General features: G+C 45.3%; 2 protein-coding genes, 1 long non-coding RNA gene and 1 other non-coding gene across 8 annotated transcripts in view; 3 read left to right on the forward strand and 1 right to left on the reverse strand.

Annotated features, from left to right (window-relative positions):
• The window catches only part of LOC149372641 (uncharacterized), a 90,843-nt gene that overhangs the window by 54,061 nt on the left and 22,245 nt on the right, over positions 1-14,537 (forward strand). For 3 of the 4 annotated variants that reach the window (XR_016287027.1, XR_016287028.1, XR_016287029.1), the window contains exon 2: positions 2,421-3,883. The exons of the other annotated variant lie outside the window; for it this stretch is intronic. This is a non-coding gene — a long non-coding RNA (uncharacterized LOC149372641). Of the gene's footprint in view, positions 1-2,420; positions 3,884-14,537 lie in introns of those variants that run through there. 4 annotated transcript variants of the gene reach the window in all.
• LOC149372642 (uncharacterized) overlaps positions 1-14,537 on the reverse strand; it is a 52,377-nt gene that overhangs the window by 10,003 nt on the left and 27,837 nt on the right. The window lies entirely within an intron of this gene.
• On the forward strand, positions 1,280-1,351 carry TRNAM-CAU (transfer RNA methionine (anticodon CAU)). Its single transcript has one exon. It is a non-coding gene; the product is annotated as a tRNA-Met (tRNA).
• Positions 9,274-14,491, forward strand: LOC149372644 (uncharacterized). Its single transcript, XM_089567202.1, has one exon. It carries the CDS (start codon positions 9,503-9,505, stop codon positions 10,121-10,123), a length of 621 nt encoding a protein of 206 aa, XP_089423328.1. The 5' UTR covers positions 9,274-9,502; the 3' UTR covers positions 10,124-14,491.

Here is a 14,537-nt window from a genome sequence, read left to right on the forward strand (position 1 = left end):
TCAGTTGTCTCTCAGCGTCTCTCATAGCCTTAGTCGCTTTGGGACGTTAAACCCCATAAACCAACCAACCAGTTGTTAGCAAGAAAACTTCGGAGTCGGTTGAGATGGTTAAAGAGCTCTGACTTATTTATTGTTGTTGAAATAACTTTGAAGAAAGGCCATGGAGTTGCTCCTCACAACTACATAAGATTATCTTCATTTCATCCATTCTATTTAATTCTTTTATTTTCATTAATTTTTTTTTGAAAGCACTAATGTTATTGCATAAAGACACTCAAGGATCCTCAGCCAGAGGCTAGCTGTGGATCCCAAAATGAATACAAATAAGTCTACCGACGAATCAGGAAGAAAAAATATACATATTTGTCAGTGTAGAATGAAACAATTGCAATACAAAACAACACTATACAAACACCTTAGTGGGATATATGCATAAAGGAAGGCAGAGATATGAGGAGAAAACATTGTTTAGCATTCTCACTTGGTCGGGCATTCAACAGGCTTTTAAATGCACTAAAAACGCAATTTGCAAAAAATAAGGGGTGGAGAGGGAGGTGGAGGATAGTTTTTACATGCCTTTGCTCGTCAAACAACTCAACGCAGTGGTCCGCCATTATTTCCGACATGTCTCACGAGTCGGCGGATGCGCGTCTGGCTCTGTAGAAATTAAGGTACACCATCAGCAAGACGTGTCCATTCGGATACCGATGCAACTTTTGCCACAGACGAGGTTTCCGTTCACTTTCAGGATAAATATTAGCTCTACGTGCTCTAATAGAAAGAATATCAAATTACAAAGAGTTTCTGGCCACAGCGCACAGCAAAAGTGCATGCCACGGCGATGGCGATGCTTTGAAAGGTGTTTTGACCGAAGCAACGCTTCTGCAAGCTTATTGGTTTGGTTTGGTTTGGTTTGGTTTATGGGGTTTAACGTCCCAAAGCGACTAAGTCTATGAGAGAGGCCGTAGTGAAGGGCTCCGGAAATTATTGAGTGTATACACGCATACTACACTTGTTGTTTTAACCGAGTAAGTTTGAGCTTCAAATGTGCCCTTTTTCAACATGTTGTTATGCTTCGCCTTCGTCGTGTGGGAAAACCGGCGCGGCTGCAGCGGAATGCCGATGAGTCACTAAAGGCACGCGGGGTCAACTGTCGGATTAGCCACGGAAGCGGCGACAGTAATCCACGCCGAAAGTAGCCAGCATAGCTGATGGATGGTGGCGCTGATGAACACTCTCAAGGTTAGGTTACTTGTAAACATAAATACCCCCGAAAGCCGTCGCCGTAGCTCAGAGGTAGAGCACCGGACGCATAATTCGGAGGTCGTGGGTTCGGATCCCACCGGCGGCATATGGCTGTTTTTTCTTCTGTTTTTCTAATCAATTATCTTTAAGCGATAACATATTCAGTAATATTCTAAATTGATGAACACCACAAAATAAATAAATAAATTAAAAATCCCCTGTGCCCCTTGGTTTCTATGGCTGTTGGCTTCTTTCATAAGCATAGCTATGCAGTGCACCCTCATCTACAGAACGAAGTGGGTCCAGTAATCAAGTTTGACAGCGGCATCCGTCTTCCAAGAAGAAGTTGACAGCGAGCATTTTCCCTACCCCGCGTGGACTAGCCATGTAGATGGCATCCTCCTCTCAATCTCAACACGTGACAGGGGCGTGTTCCCTAATAAGGGAGTGTGATGGGTGCCACAGGGAACTTTTCAGGACACGCCTTCCTCGGCAGGCCTGGTCCCCCTCTAGGGATTTCAGGGAAAGAAAACCCTATAAAACTCGGCACCGAGTACAGCCGAGAATCTCCCACTCATCGAGACTGTTTTGCTGAGACGCACTCTCAGATGCTTTATGTACGTAATGTAATCTACTTGTATAAAGTTCTCCTTGTCTTTCTCGCAACCTTGTCTCCGACCTCCCTCATCCCCTCTCCGGACCGACCATGCTACCTGAGTCGCAACAATGTTTGTTAGGTGGTTTCATTTTTTCTTCTTGTTCCTCATGCCTGTGTGTCGCGAAGCAAGACGCGGCTATTGTTAGTATTGTTAGTAGTATGAACTTTTTTCCTGTTTGTTTGCTGCTTCATGTGTGTGCTTTGTAGGCATAGCGCGGCGCTTCTCCGAACTTACCCGAGTAATACTTCGAGGCTTCACACAATATCCTTGATTAGGGCTGCGTTAAGTACTGCTTTCGCACTAAGAATATTTATGTTCGCGTTCCCTCATAGCAGCGGGCAGTTGAACCCCCTTGATTTTTCTTTCGCTTGCTTGGTTGTCGCTAGGCTGCCTGCCTTGGGTGGCGTATCAAGTCACCTTGTGACTTCGTTTAGGCTACTCGCCTTTTATCAGAGTTAATTTAAAGTGCTTGGTTACTTTTTGACCTCTTTCTTTTTTTTCCCATACCAACCACAGTTCCAGTGATACGGTTTTGACGCTGCTGCCTCCGGAAAGGCCGTGTGGTTCGAGACGAAGAGCGCACAGCACGCGAAGGACTGGTGCTCTGTGGGAAAGTGTCAAAGCGAGAACTTCTCCCCTGGCCTCGCACTGCGATGGTAGAATGTTACAGTCACTTTGGTATGCCGTTGTCACTGGGAGCCTATGAAAACCGGAAAGATGTCTTATAACGCCTGTGTGAGAGGTGCCAAATGTGACTTTCGGTTGATCGCTTGGTAATTTGCACGGAAGAGCCTGTTCCATTGTGAATTCTGTTCATTTCCTTGCACCTGCAGCCGTACTGAACGATTGTTCTTTGAGCTTACTGTACTGATCGAGTAAAGTAATGCATGAGAATTATTTGCGTTCGTGGTGAAGAAACGCTATGATCAGCGTTTATAACTATACCTGTAACCGTAACTCTTGGATACAAAGACAAATAGTTTGGCCTGTGGTACGTTAACACATTGAAATTATGCGCGACACACTAAGCGAAGACGAAGGAAGACGACTCAACAAGCGCTAACTATAAAATTTGTCTCAATAAATGAAGTCAGGTCGCAAACCAGGGATTTTCTATCGTCCTCCAGTTACACAGATTTAATTAGAAGAGCAAATGAACTTTTCGAAAGGCTTTCTGTTTGGTCTGAAAACAATGGTCTGCAAGTAAACTGCAACAAAACCAAAGCAATAATTTTTCGTACTCAAGGTACAGAAATCCCAGAGAACCGTAGCGTAACGTACGAGTATGTGCACATTGAGGTCGTGAATACATTTAAAATTCTTGGTGTAACCTTCTCGAACCACTTACAATGGGATGACCACACAAATTTAGTCTTGAAGAAGCTCAGCACTACAGTTGGCGTGTTAAATCATAATAGATATATATTTCCTACTTCTGTTAAACTACTACTATATAATGCGCTGTTTGCTTCGCATATTAATTAGGGCTTTTTGGTATGGGGTACAACAACTCAATCAAATATTAATATTTTCACCATGCAGAAAAGGGCTTTAGGCGTTATTTTCTTCGGTTGAAATTCTTATTTTTGTTATTTAACCATAAACTTGGAATTAATTCTTCGCCGTATCTTATTCTACAGAACACCAGACAAACCCGACATTCCCACCCACTTTCTCTGACTCCGTACTTTGCAAAGACTAACTTATTTCAGCACTCTTTCTTTCCGCAAACCATCAGTGACTGGAACAGCTTACCAGCTTCGTGTGTACGGTCTCTTGACCTGATAAGTGAGCATTGTTAGTTTGTTTTGTTAGTTTCTTTTTCTCTTCCTTGTAATTTCGCGCTGCTCGTTTTCTGTTTGCATTTTGCTATTATTGCTCAATTTGTGGTCTGTTTCTGTATCCACTCCTGCTTGGGCCTCACGGCCTGCAGTATGCCATAAATAAAAAATAAATAAATAAATTGTTAATGCATCCTACCAAGGGCGTCCGCAGAACTTTTTCCGGGGGGGGGGGGGGGGGGGGGGCACCCGATGTCCGGGGATGGGGGAGGCGGTAGGTTCGTAGTTGCTTTCTACTAGAGTATAAAAAATATCTGTAATTCCAGGGGGGGAGGGGGGGGGGGGGGCAACCGCCCTCCCTTGCCCCCCCTTCTGGACGCCCATGCATCCTACATTGAACATAGGTGACCCTCGCTTTGAGAGATATAGTGTAAGGATAATTCGAGATGTTTACAAGTATCGATTCCTGCGCGAATTCTATTTTGGTATAAAGAAACATAACTCTATATTACTTGACATCACTAATTTACGTTTAAACGTACCCGCTCACAGTACACGCCGCTCTGAAACGTGGGAGGCTAAAACACACAGGACAACTTACAGTAAACAAATGCTTGAGAACAAGTTACCGCGCCGATTAAATTTCCTTAATGAAAATGGCATCAACATCGAACCTATGAGCCCCTCAAATTTTAAGACTTCCATGAGTTCATGTACTTTTGACCGATTGTGTAGTGTGTTGTAACAGTTCTTTTCCGTATCAGCCGCCGCGGTGGCTCAGCGGTTATGGTGCTCGGCTGCTGACCCGAAAGACGCGGGTTCGATCCCGGCCGCGGCGGCTGGAATTTCTTTGGAGGAGAAATTCTAGAGGCCCGTGTACTGTGCGATGTCAGTGCACGTTAAAGAACCCCAGGTGGTCGAAATTTCCGGAGCCCTTCACTACGGCGTCTCTCATAGCCTTAGTCGCTTTGGGACGTTAAACCCCATAAACTAAACTAAACTTTTCCGTATTATCTCCTAAGCATGTCTGGATCATTGTTTTTCCGGGACAGGTGACCTAGCTGTGTATGTTGTGTTTCGTGTGTTGTGCTTCTCCGCACTGCCACGTGTAAAGGCGGTCGAGGGCCTATCAAGCTGCACTGTAGCAGCTTTTATCTCGGCCTCCTCCATCATGTACAATGGACATCAATAAAAAGAAAGAAAGAAAGAAAGAAAGAGAGAAGGAAAGAAAGAAAGAAAGAAAGAAAGAAAGAAAGAAAGAAAGAAAGAAAGAAAGAAAGAAAGAAAGAAAGAAAGAAAGAAAGAAAGAGAATAGCGTCGGCAGTCTGCACTCCTCGTGTGTTCTTTGTCCTTTTCTCGTGTGTTGAACCTCGAGGATTTATTTTTCCCGTCGGAACTTTTTAGCTATGAAGTCACGCTTTTTTTTTTAACTATGAGTTGTCCACTCATTTCTAGGAGGGCGCTCGCTCCGTCCGCAACATAAGCCGCCATGTTTTGAAAGTATGGGCTTCCATGCAAACTACGCTAGCACTTTACATCTACCTTGTTGCAAACGCGAAAGCGACGGCGGCAGCGACGTGACCAAGGCTAGCAGCGATGCTTATACGCATACAGTCACGTACGCGTGCACAGGTATGAGTCATGCAGGCAGCAGACGAAAGCTGTGGGAACAAGCTTCTTATCCGGGGGAACTTCTGCTTACAGTGAAGAAAAAGCATATCGAAGACGGTGATAATAGTAACGTGCGTACCAGGCGGCCGTTAAGATCAGAAAGCACATGTTTGTCATCTGCGCTCTATTTAAACATTGCCCAGCTTTCCAGACAGCGCCCAGCACTTTTCAGATAGTGCCTCTGGCCGGGCGTCATCGCGATCGTTCGGAAACAAGCTAGTGGCTTCTGGCCAGCCTACTCAGATGAACTCTCCCGGCGCGGCGAAAAATAATTGATAAGGCCATGCACAGGCGGCGTCGAAGGGCACCCGGTAATAAAGTTCCTGTCCACCCGGTAATAACGGCAAACGAAGCTTTTGCGCAGATATGGTGCTGCCGCCTGGCGCTGCGATTTACAGGTAAACGTGCAAGCTTTCGCTAGTATTTACATCGCAGTTGATTTCACACCAAATTGTCGGCGGAACTCTGAGAGATAAAAATATCGCTTTGTACGCGTAACATTGTGCAACCAGCACGATACGTTTGTTTTCTCTTTGCGAATGGCCACGTAGAATACTCTTGTCTCAAATTTTCCAACTTCACCTTGAGCAACGCCGGAGGCAAAATACGTTCCAGCGTCATTGAGCCTACGCATATGGGACAGGGAGACGCACGTACGCGGTAACGAAATGCCACTTTCCTATCCTATACTTCTATCTAATCTTGAAACTCTCACACTATACTCTACCGCAAAAAACGCATCATCCAACACGATCTCCAGAAGAATGGGCTATGCCTACGATTCGCCAAAGTTCCAGTAAGCAGCAGCTGTGCTATATGCTATCTTCAGTGTTAAATAATTGCCTAATGAGTGACATAAATATACATGCTCTCTCCTATCGCGAAACTGAATGTTTGTATTGTTCGATGTGTGATATGTAACTGCGTAATATGTCTCTTTCTGCTGACCTACTGTAATTTTTTTTTCTCTTTTCTCTCTCCTTAGTCATCGCACTGTTCTTATATCATTCCTGCAATGTGGGCTATCTCGTGTATAATCTTCATTCATGCTGTTAAAACGACTGGGTTAGCGGGCCAGCCAAGCTGCCAAAGGGCAGCTTTTTTCCCCCGCAGGCCTTTTGATGTAGCTGCGCGTACATGAAAAATAAAGGTTTGATTTGATACCGACGATGCTTCAACTAGTGGAACCCCACTGCATTTCGCGAGATTTTACCCACGTGGCTGCATACAGTGGTGACAAGCATGGCAATGCGCCGGACAAGAACGAGGCGTACCCGCCCACAACACACTGAGGCGAACAACAACGTGCGCAAGCGCTTACCCAGCTATATAGCTGACGTCTGATCCGGTCGCCGCGTGAGCGGTTTTCTGGTGAAGAGCGAAGTCAGCGACGTCGTCTGGAAATCGGAACCTTTAGCGAAGACTCAACTCGAGAACGCTGTTTAACTCCCCCCTAAGAGTGCAAGCACCATAAAAATTACAAACGTCTTTCAATGCAGTTAGTACATGGCTGTGACGGATGTGACAGCCATACTTTGCACTCATTCTGGAGGGTGCAAGGATAGGAGTTATAGACAAAGAAACACACCCTTGAGGGCGCAGATTTCTTTACATTGTAGGATACCTGCGCCCAAGGTTTGCTCTTGTGCAGTCTTTCATGAAATCATTACTTTGCATTGCATCCGCCGGCTGCTTGAATATGCATAATGTGTATAGGCACCGTGCGCATATAACTCCGAAGCGACGCGCGCTCCTCTAACGGCAGCGCAAGGAAACGGCGAAAAACGGTCAATTCAACTCGTTCGTCATCAGAAGTAAGCGCGTTATAACCTTTCTGCGTAATTACTTACATCACATGTGCATTCGTTGTTGTCATAAAATAAGTGTAAAAGTGCGTTTTCTTGTTTCTTGTGCTCTTCGGAATGAAACAATATATTAAGGAAAGAATAAACCCGCCTTGTTTCCTTTGCCGCGTATTGTAATTGTCATCAGCGTGTGGCAGACGGCGCCGCTACTTAATTCCCATCCTAAGTCACAAGTTCCTTCACATCGTGGACGTGGCCTGATTAAAAAAAAAAAAAGCTTCACGCATTAAATCACATTTCCACCCAGAAATAAACGAGCCGAAACCCGCTGCATGTAGATCTCGCGGACGCCGGAGGTAGGCTGGATTAACGCCTGCGCCGTCGTCTGCTACAATGCGCGGTTTGCTTTCGTTTGCTTATCATTCCGTTTGACAGCTTTTTTTCATGTAGAGCTTTCTAGGCAGGCTAGTTTCGACGAACTAATGTAGCGCACGTGGAAGTGCGTCGCGGACCCCACGAGAAGCTTGTGCGATTCGGAAAAACACCAGCTGATAGAGCGCCTGTAAGGGTATATCCGGCAGCGCAACACGTACATTTATCGCAACGTTATAAAAAGGTACCTACAGGGCCTACGTAGTCCCAAACTATATAATGCAGTTAACTCAAGCAGTAAGACACCGTGAAATCTGCTGTATTTTAGCTAATTATTAACGGGCATCTAGCGCGCAGCCAACATGAAAGCTAGTTAACAAGGTAATGGGTGGGTTATGTTCCATTTGTTATGTTCCACAACGCAGCAAGAACTCAGGGGACAACGACAAGCGCTAACTTCCACTAAGGCTTTATTTGGGTGCACACAGAATTTATACTTTGCACACTAATTTATACTTTATACTTTAAGAAAAAACGGCGCTCGGCTGCTGACCCGAAAGACGTGGGTTTGATCCCGGCCGCGGCGGCCGAATTTCGATGAGGCGAAATTCTAGAGGCCCGTGTGCTGTGCGATGTCAGTGCACGTTAAAGAACCCCAGGTGGTCGAAATTTCCGGAGCCGTTCACTACGGCGTCCCTCATAGCCTGAGTTGCTTTGGGACGTTAAACCCCAATAAGCCAAGCCAAAACTATATGTGTCAGATTAGTCAAAATAATTTGTGAGCAACCACCTTAAAAAGCAAATGCAACACGTTTCACCGGTTGTCATACTGCCCCGAGTCTAAAAATGCCATATCTTTTTTTGCCAGCGACAATGACGGACTGCTGGCGCAGCTTTCAGGTCCAGCTCTTTCGATTGCGGCGGCCTCGATAATTTCTCTTGTTAATCTATCCGCATTTCTACCAATCACCTCGCATTCTTTAAAACCAGGCTTGAATTTGTGAGCACGACAGTGCCGTGGCAAATTGCTGGAACCGCCATCGCTAACTTCCCTATGGTGCTCGCTTAACCGCTCATTAAGGCATCTGCCTGACTGCCCAATGTACGTCTTGCCGCTTGACAGCGGGATCTTGTAGATTATTTCCTCAGTGCACGGCACAAATGGGTTTCTATGCCGAATCATGCAACTATTCTGAACCCTGCTGTCAGGACAGGTGGCGTTGCAAATGCGAGACAATCTTTCCGGTGCAGACATACACACCTTCACTCCCACTTTTTGTGCGACCTTTTTGAGGGAGTGTGACAGCTTGCGGATATATGGCAGCACCATTACCTTGCTGCCCCCTTCGCCATCAGTTACAGCCCTCTTGGCCTTTTCCTGCTGATGCAAGCTCTCAGCGACCAAAACTAACAAGTGTCTCGGGTATCCTGCTGCTCTGAGGCGGTCCACAAAACTACTTTTCATCAGGCATGCGCAGGACTTGCTAGCTGCATTTGAAAAGCACGTCTTCACCATTCGTCGCTTTATATTTATATTCCATTTATATTCTATATATATTTATATTTATACTTTTTATGCTTAATATATTTGTGTGGTTGACAGATTGCTTCTAGCACAGTGTTCAATGTTGCTGTTTTCACTGCTGAGAAAACGAAACCAAAACCTTACTTTCTTTGACGAAGTCACAAAAGGTCGTCTGGCCACCACACGCACATCCAGTGCCGCTAGTCAGTTCTGAAGCCAATCCAAAGTCGCACAATCGCTTTCTTTTTAGCTTATGCTCCGGGTTCCTTCGCCCGTTTGCCTGTGTTATCGTTGCTCGGCGGGCGAAGGAATGTCCCAAATAAGGGGACGATGCCTGCGATGAGCAAGGCCCGCCAAGGGCGAGTTAAGCGCCTTTATCTTGTACATCACTGGACACTGTCGTGACAGCAGCGAGCTAATGCGGCTGGAGGCTTTCAGACGACGATGAGTAAGCGACCGGAACAACTGCCCGCTGACCGACCGAGCGCTGAGGGCTCCGAGAGGCCCAGCCGATCGCCGGCCGATGGCGACTTGGACCCAGACTCGGACGAGCTCGAGCGGTTACGTTGCTCGAGCGTGCAGACCGAACAAGTGATCGCCGAGCGAAACCGGCGCAACGCTCGGCAGCCGAGCGCAGGGTACCCGGGACTTGCTTTCGGAGGCTCCATCTTCTCGTCGAGCACACTGATGCGGTTCAGAGTGATTGCCAACGAGCTGCACAACATCACCAACGTGCAACTGAAGCGCGCCGAGGGTGAGGTGTCAGCGCTACGCAACCGCATCAACGCGCTCGAAGAGAACCTGGGTCGCGAGGAGAGCGAGCTTCGTCATGCGAGCCACGAGGTGTCACTCGCCAGGATGGAGAGTCAGCAGGAAGGCGACGACGACGAAGAGGACGGCGAGATGTCGCTGCTCGACACACAGCTGATCGAGTCCAAGCTCAGGTACGAGGCGGTGTCCCGGCAGATTGCGCTACTTGACGCCGAGTTTGAACCCACCAAGGCGGCCTGCTGTCCTTGCGCCGACGACTCAAGCACCGCGACGCCCGACGCCACGCCTGTTTGACTCGTGTGGTGGTGTCACACTTGCAAGCGTGAATTCGGCGCAGTCCGAGTGCGATCTTTGTGCGTGTGACAGTGAGGGAGCATCGGCGGTATCAAGCTCAGTCAAACCAGGTGAGGACGTCATGAGGCTGATTGTGATCTGAAGAAAACTGGCAGCGTCTGACGCTTGCAAAGCTTAAAGAAAGAAAAAACAAACTAAAACGGCCCAAACAGCGAGTGTGACCACACCCACGAGTGACCAGGCACATCATATTGTCTATTTTCTTGGAGCCTTGTATCTGCTGTTTATGCTGCGTGTTTTAAACCTGGTTGAAAGTCGGCCATGCATTTGAATATTTATGCGCTCTTGACATCAACGACAGTGTCTTTAGAGTGTGCATAGTGTTATTACACAGTTTGGCTGGAAGAATATGATTCTGCGGCTTGAAAGAAACAAACTGGAGGAGGCATGTGTACTTGCAACACACAGAAAAGCATCGTCATGGCAAGGGGTGAAAAAAAACTTGTATGTAGGACTGGCTTCAGAACGTTTCTTATGAATGCGTCAGCAGCTGAAATGAAGCAACACTGAAGTGGTGCTGTTGTGCAGTATTAACTTGTCAGCTGCACTGTCTTAAAGATGGGAAGGTTTTTAGTAGCAAAGCTACTAGGAGTCAAAAATGAATGTCTGCATGCAGAAATTGGCACAGGCTGCATGCGCAACTTGGCACAGATCTGGATCCACTCGTATCTTAAATGTTAGGGTGGAATGTTGGGCTGTTAAGAGTTCTTCGATTATTTGTTAGTATTTTTAAGAAGTGAACGATAACACAACTGCACAAGACAGACATGTACGGTGCCTTACACTTATCAACCTTCAGACCTAATGCAACAATGAGCACTGCTATTTTTAGACATCTGTTGGAAAGTTTGTGTATTGGAAATATGTAATTTTATCTATTACTGTTTTTGGAGAACTTTGTTAAACAGAGTACCAAGGCCAGCTGTGACGATGACTATTTGAAGGCTGCTGAACACTGAAAAGAAAAGCCCATACTAGCGTTTAGCTGTGCTTGCAAGTACAGCAATGTGTACGAGTCTCAGAACACACTGCTTTCTTTAGATGGTTGCTTCAGGACTTTGTAAGGTTTTCCTGTATGCTTCGGGTACTTGTTTAAGTGTGATAAGCGCATGTGCAGACACTGGAAAGCGACAAACAACTTCAATGACACAGACACATGCCGGTGATAAGTGCTTGCCCTTCCACGTGTGGTCTGGAGAACAAACACTTCAAAAGCTGCTTTTAGACAGAATCTTCCTATCTGCAGCATTGTGTTGGTGTTGTGTTATGGCACATGTACATTATTGTACTGTTCCAGCTGCAGTGTCTGCGGTGTTTGAGGACAGTTTCGCTGCCCTTTGTTGCAGAAATTTATTTTGATAGACTGAATGCTGCGCTGTGCTTTTACAAGTCAAATTTTTTAGATATCTACTGTTGACATAACCCTTTATAGAAGAGCAGTGCTGGCTGAAAGCAAATTCTATGTGCAACCTCGCTATGCCTTTAAGATATCTTGTACACTGCTGCACTGTTGTGGGTAGTTGGTTTTTATAGTGATCTCTGTGCCTTATGTCATTGCAGCTAAGCAGGGAGGTGCTTATACTAGGGACACCTTTGAGTAACAGTGCAGAGAGAGTTGTCTTTTGTGGCTTCATCACTGAAGTCACACATGAAAAAGAAATATGAAAAGCGATTTTTTAACAGTTAGTCCTTTAGGACTCTTTTTCGTCTTCCATCGCATTTTTCGCAATGATTATTATGTCAGAAGCCTTCATTAAGCAGCAGCTTGATGCACAGTTTTATTTATTTATGATTTTTGGGTAACTCGTAACTGAATTTGGCACACGTGATTTGTTACATATGTAACTTAGGCCTGCAACCAATTCCTACTTTGGGACAGGAGAGAATTTATCGAAAATTAGTGTGCATTCCTCAAATCATCTGCTGTGGTAACCTTATGGCTAATGTAGTGTGCTGTGGAGCACAAGATTGGAACTTCTGCATAGGAGTGAGGAGAAAAATGTGAGGATGCTGCCGCTGTATTCAGATTTTACCACATATTAAAGAACTCCAGGAGAAAGAGATCAGACTAGAGCTCTCCGCTGAGGTTTTTATCATGGCCTATGTCATGGCTTGACATGTAAAACCTTGCTAAGCATGGGTGAGCTGAGACATGGAGATAAAAAAGACTTAAAGTTACCTAGTTTTTTTGATCACTGGATTCTTCAGTAGTTCTTATTGAGCAGTTCAACAAAATCACTACGAAATTGAAAGTTGGATTTTTTTCCTCTAGTTTTCTTGTGGCATTGTTTAGTTGACAAAAGCATAGTTTGGGTTGCTGAATAGCTGTCAGATTGGTGAATGATTAGGGTCCATGAAAAGGTTGATGAAGGAATTTTGTACCCACCCATGCTAACACTTGCGAATATATTGACAGCGAGTTTCTGGCATAGCTTTCCCTGCACTGCAACTTGAGGTCGTCTTGAAAGTATATTTTCACAGTGTACAGCTCTATGTGCCTCATTTTTACTGTGCCTTAGTGAAAAATATGGATTTTGTAATCATGTCATGTGCTTGCAAACTTGGCTGCTCAACTTTATCGTGAATGATGAAAGTTCCTACTTGTAGTGTGCCAGAGACAGGCAGCTTAAATTATCTTTTATTCTCTGGTTTCAAATTAATCCTCCATTCTTTTTCCTTATAAAAATTGGGGAGCCCTTCAAGATCTTCATGAGTCAATTAGTGAAATGGCAGCATAGAGAAGCAGGTGGACATTACATTATTTCACTGTAAACTTCCCTGGAAGTTGGTATTGAATTTAGGTTTTTGAGCACGTCATCAGCAACATGAATACTGAACTTTTTATGTGTTTCAGAATTGTTATTGCAAACATAGTATTTGTACCAAAGACTATGCTCACATAGGTGTGCAGCTTCAGTCATGAATTTGTGGCCTGCATAAGCTCTAACAATGCATGCAAGACAGTGCATAGGTGTTCCACGTTAAATTCTTTGGCAGTTAAGTCGATGATTTGGCAGTGTGGTGCAACTTTTAATGACTTTAAGGAGGAACTTTTGTGTGTCTTGCTCTCAAGAATGGCCGTGGTGTTTTATAGTTTAGGCCACAGGTTTTAGTTCCTTAATTAGTACTGCCATGAGATAATGGTATTTTGTCTGCCAGACGGCTGTATTGACTAAACAGCCCAGCATGTGCTCCTTCTTAGCACTTGTTTCACAAGCGTATCGTAGAGCAGTTCTTGCATTCTTCAGCTTGTGTATTTTAATAGTGGTTCATATTTACTCATTGACATAAGGGTATCAGTGATGAAATTCCCTCAATAGTAGCCTCATTTGTGAGGTGGCCAAACAGCCTTGTTTAGTTTTAATTTTGAACGCAAATCAAATCACAAAGGGGAGTTACTTCGGTGGTGTTTCTTTTCTTTTTATTTTGAAAAGAAGTTGAAGCCGGAATTCTGCGCATTTACGACAAAAAGAAAGGTAGCGAAACTTGTTTCGCGTATTTTATTTTCCCTTTTTTTTTTTACGCATGTCGAGACACGGAAGATATGGTCTCACTTTCACTGAACATAACGGATTGTTCTGCTGGCTTACGGAGCGAGCGTGTTGCACAGGCGGGGACTCGTGAGGCCTCGCACAAATGCATTGTTGTACTTCCTTGTGCCTTTCTTTGTATGTGAGTTGGCGGCTGAGAGCCAGTAAGGAGTCCTGCTCCGAGACGTACCGCGTTTTGTTGAAAAGATATTGTCGTTTGATCGCCGCGTTTTGGGCTGGCAATAATAATAATAACAACGTTGGGAGTGTGCAACAGCGAGAGTGAAATCTGTGCCAAGCATGGAGGTATTTTATTGTTTTGTTGTTCTGCTCGTACCATGCAGTGCAAATCGAAAAGGGGTGAAGCCAGAGCATCGTGCCAGTTGCGAAACCGGCCGTCTTCTGTAGCCGCATTTCGGTAGCTAGCAGGCATACGCTCGCGCAGCCTATGAACCTTTACAGCCTTGGAGGAAGGAAATTTTTCCTTCCTCCATGTTTACAACTACGATCGACGGCACGCCGCATCCTATAAAGCGGCTCTGAGTAGTTCCTTTTGGATGCAGTAGGTGGCGCGACAACTCGTAAAAAACGGCAAAATGTAGGCAGTCGGTGATTGTTTTTTGAAGATTAGCCTGCGGGGAGTTTTGCAGCTGGCATGATGAAGCAGCTCTGGAGAAATGCGGCTGTCTCCACCATGGAGCAGTGGATGTTGTTATACTGTTTACAGTGTTCCGCATATTTTGTATACAAATCTTTTGATTAAATATGTGCGAAAGTGTGTCTGTTCGGTGGTTCACTGTGAGCGAATTCAACGTAATGCGGGC

This window comes from Amblyomma mixtum, chromosome 1 (assembly GCF_055824585.1).
Source record: "Amblyomma mixtum isolate Tamu chromosome 1, ASM5582458v1, whole genome shotgun sequence".
Lineage (NCBI taxonomy): Eukaryota > Metazoa > Arthropoda > Arachnida > Ixodida > Ixodidae > Amblyomma > Amblyomma mixtum.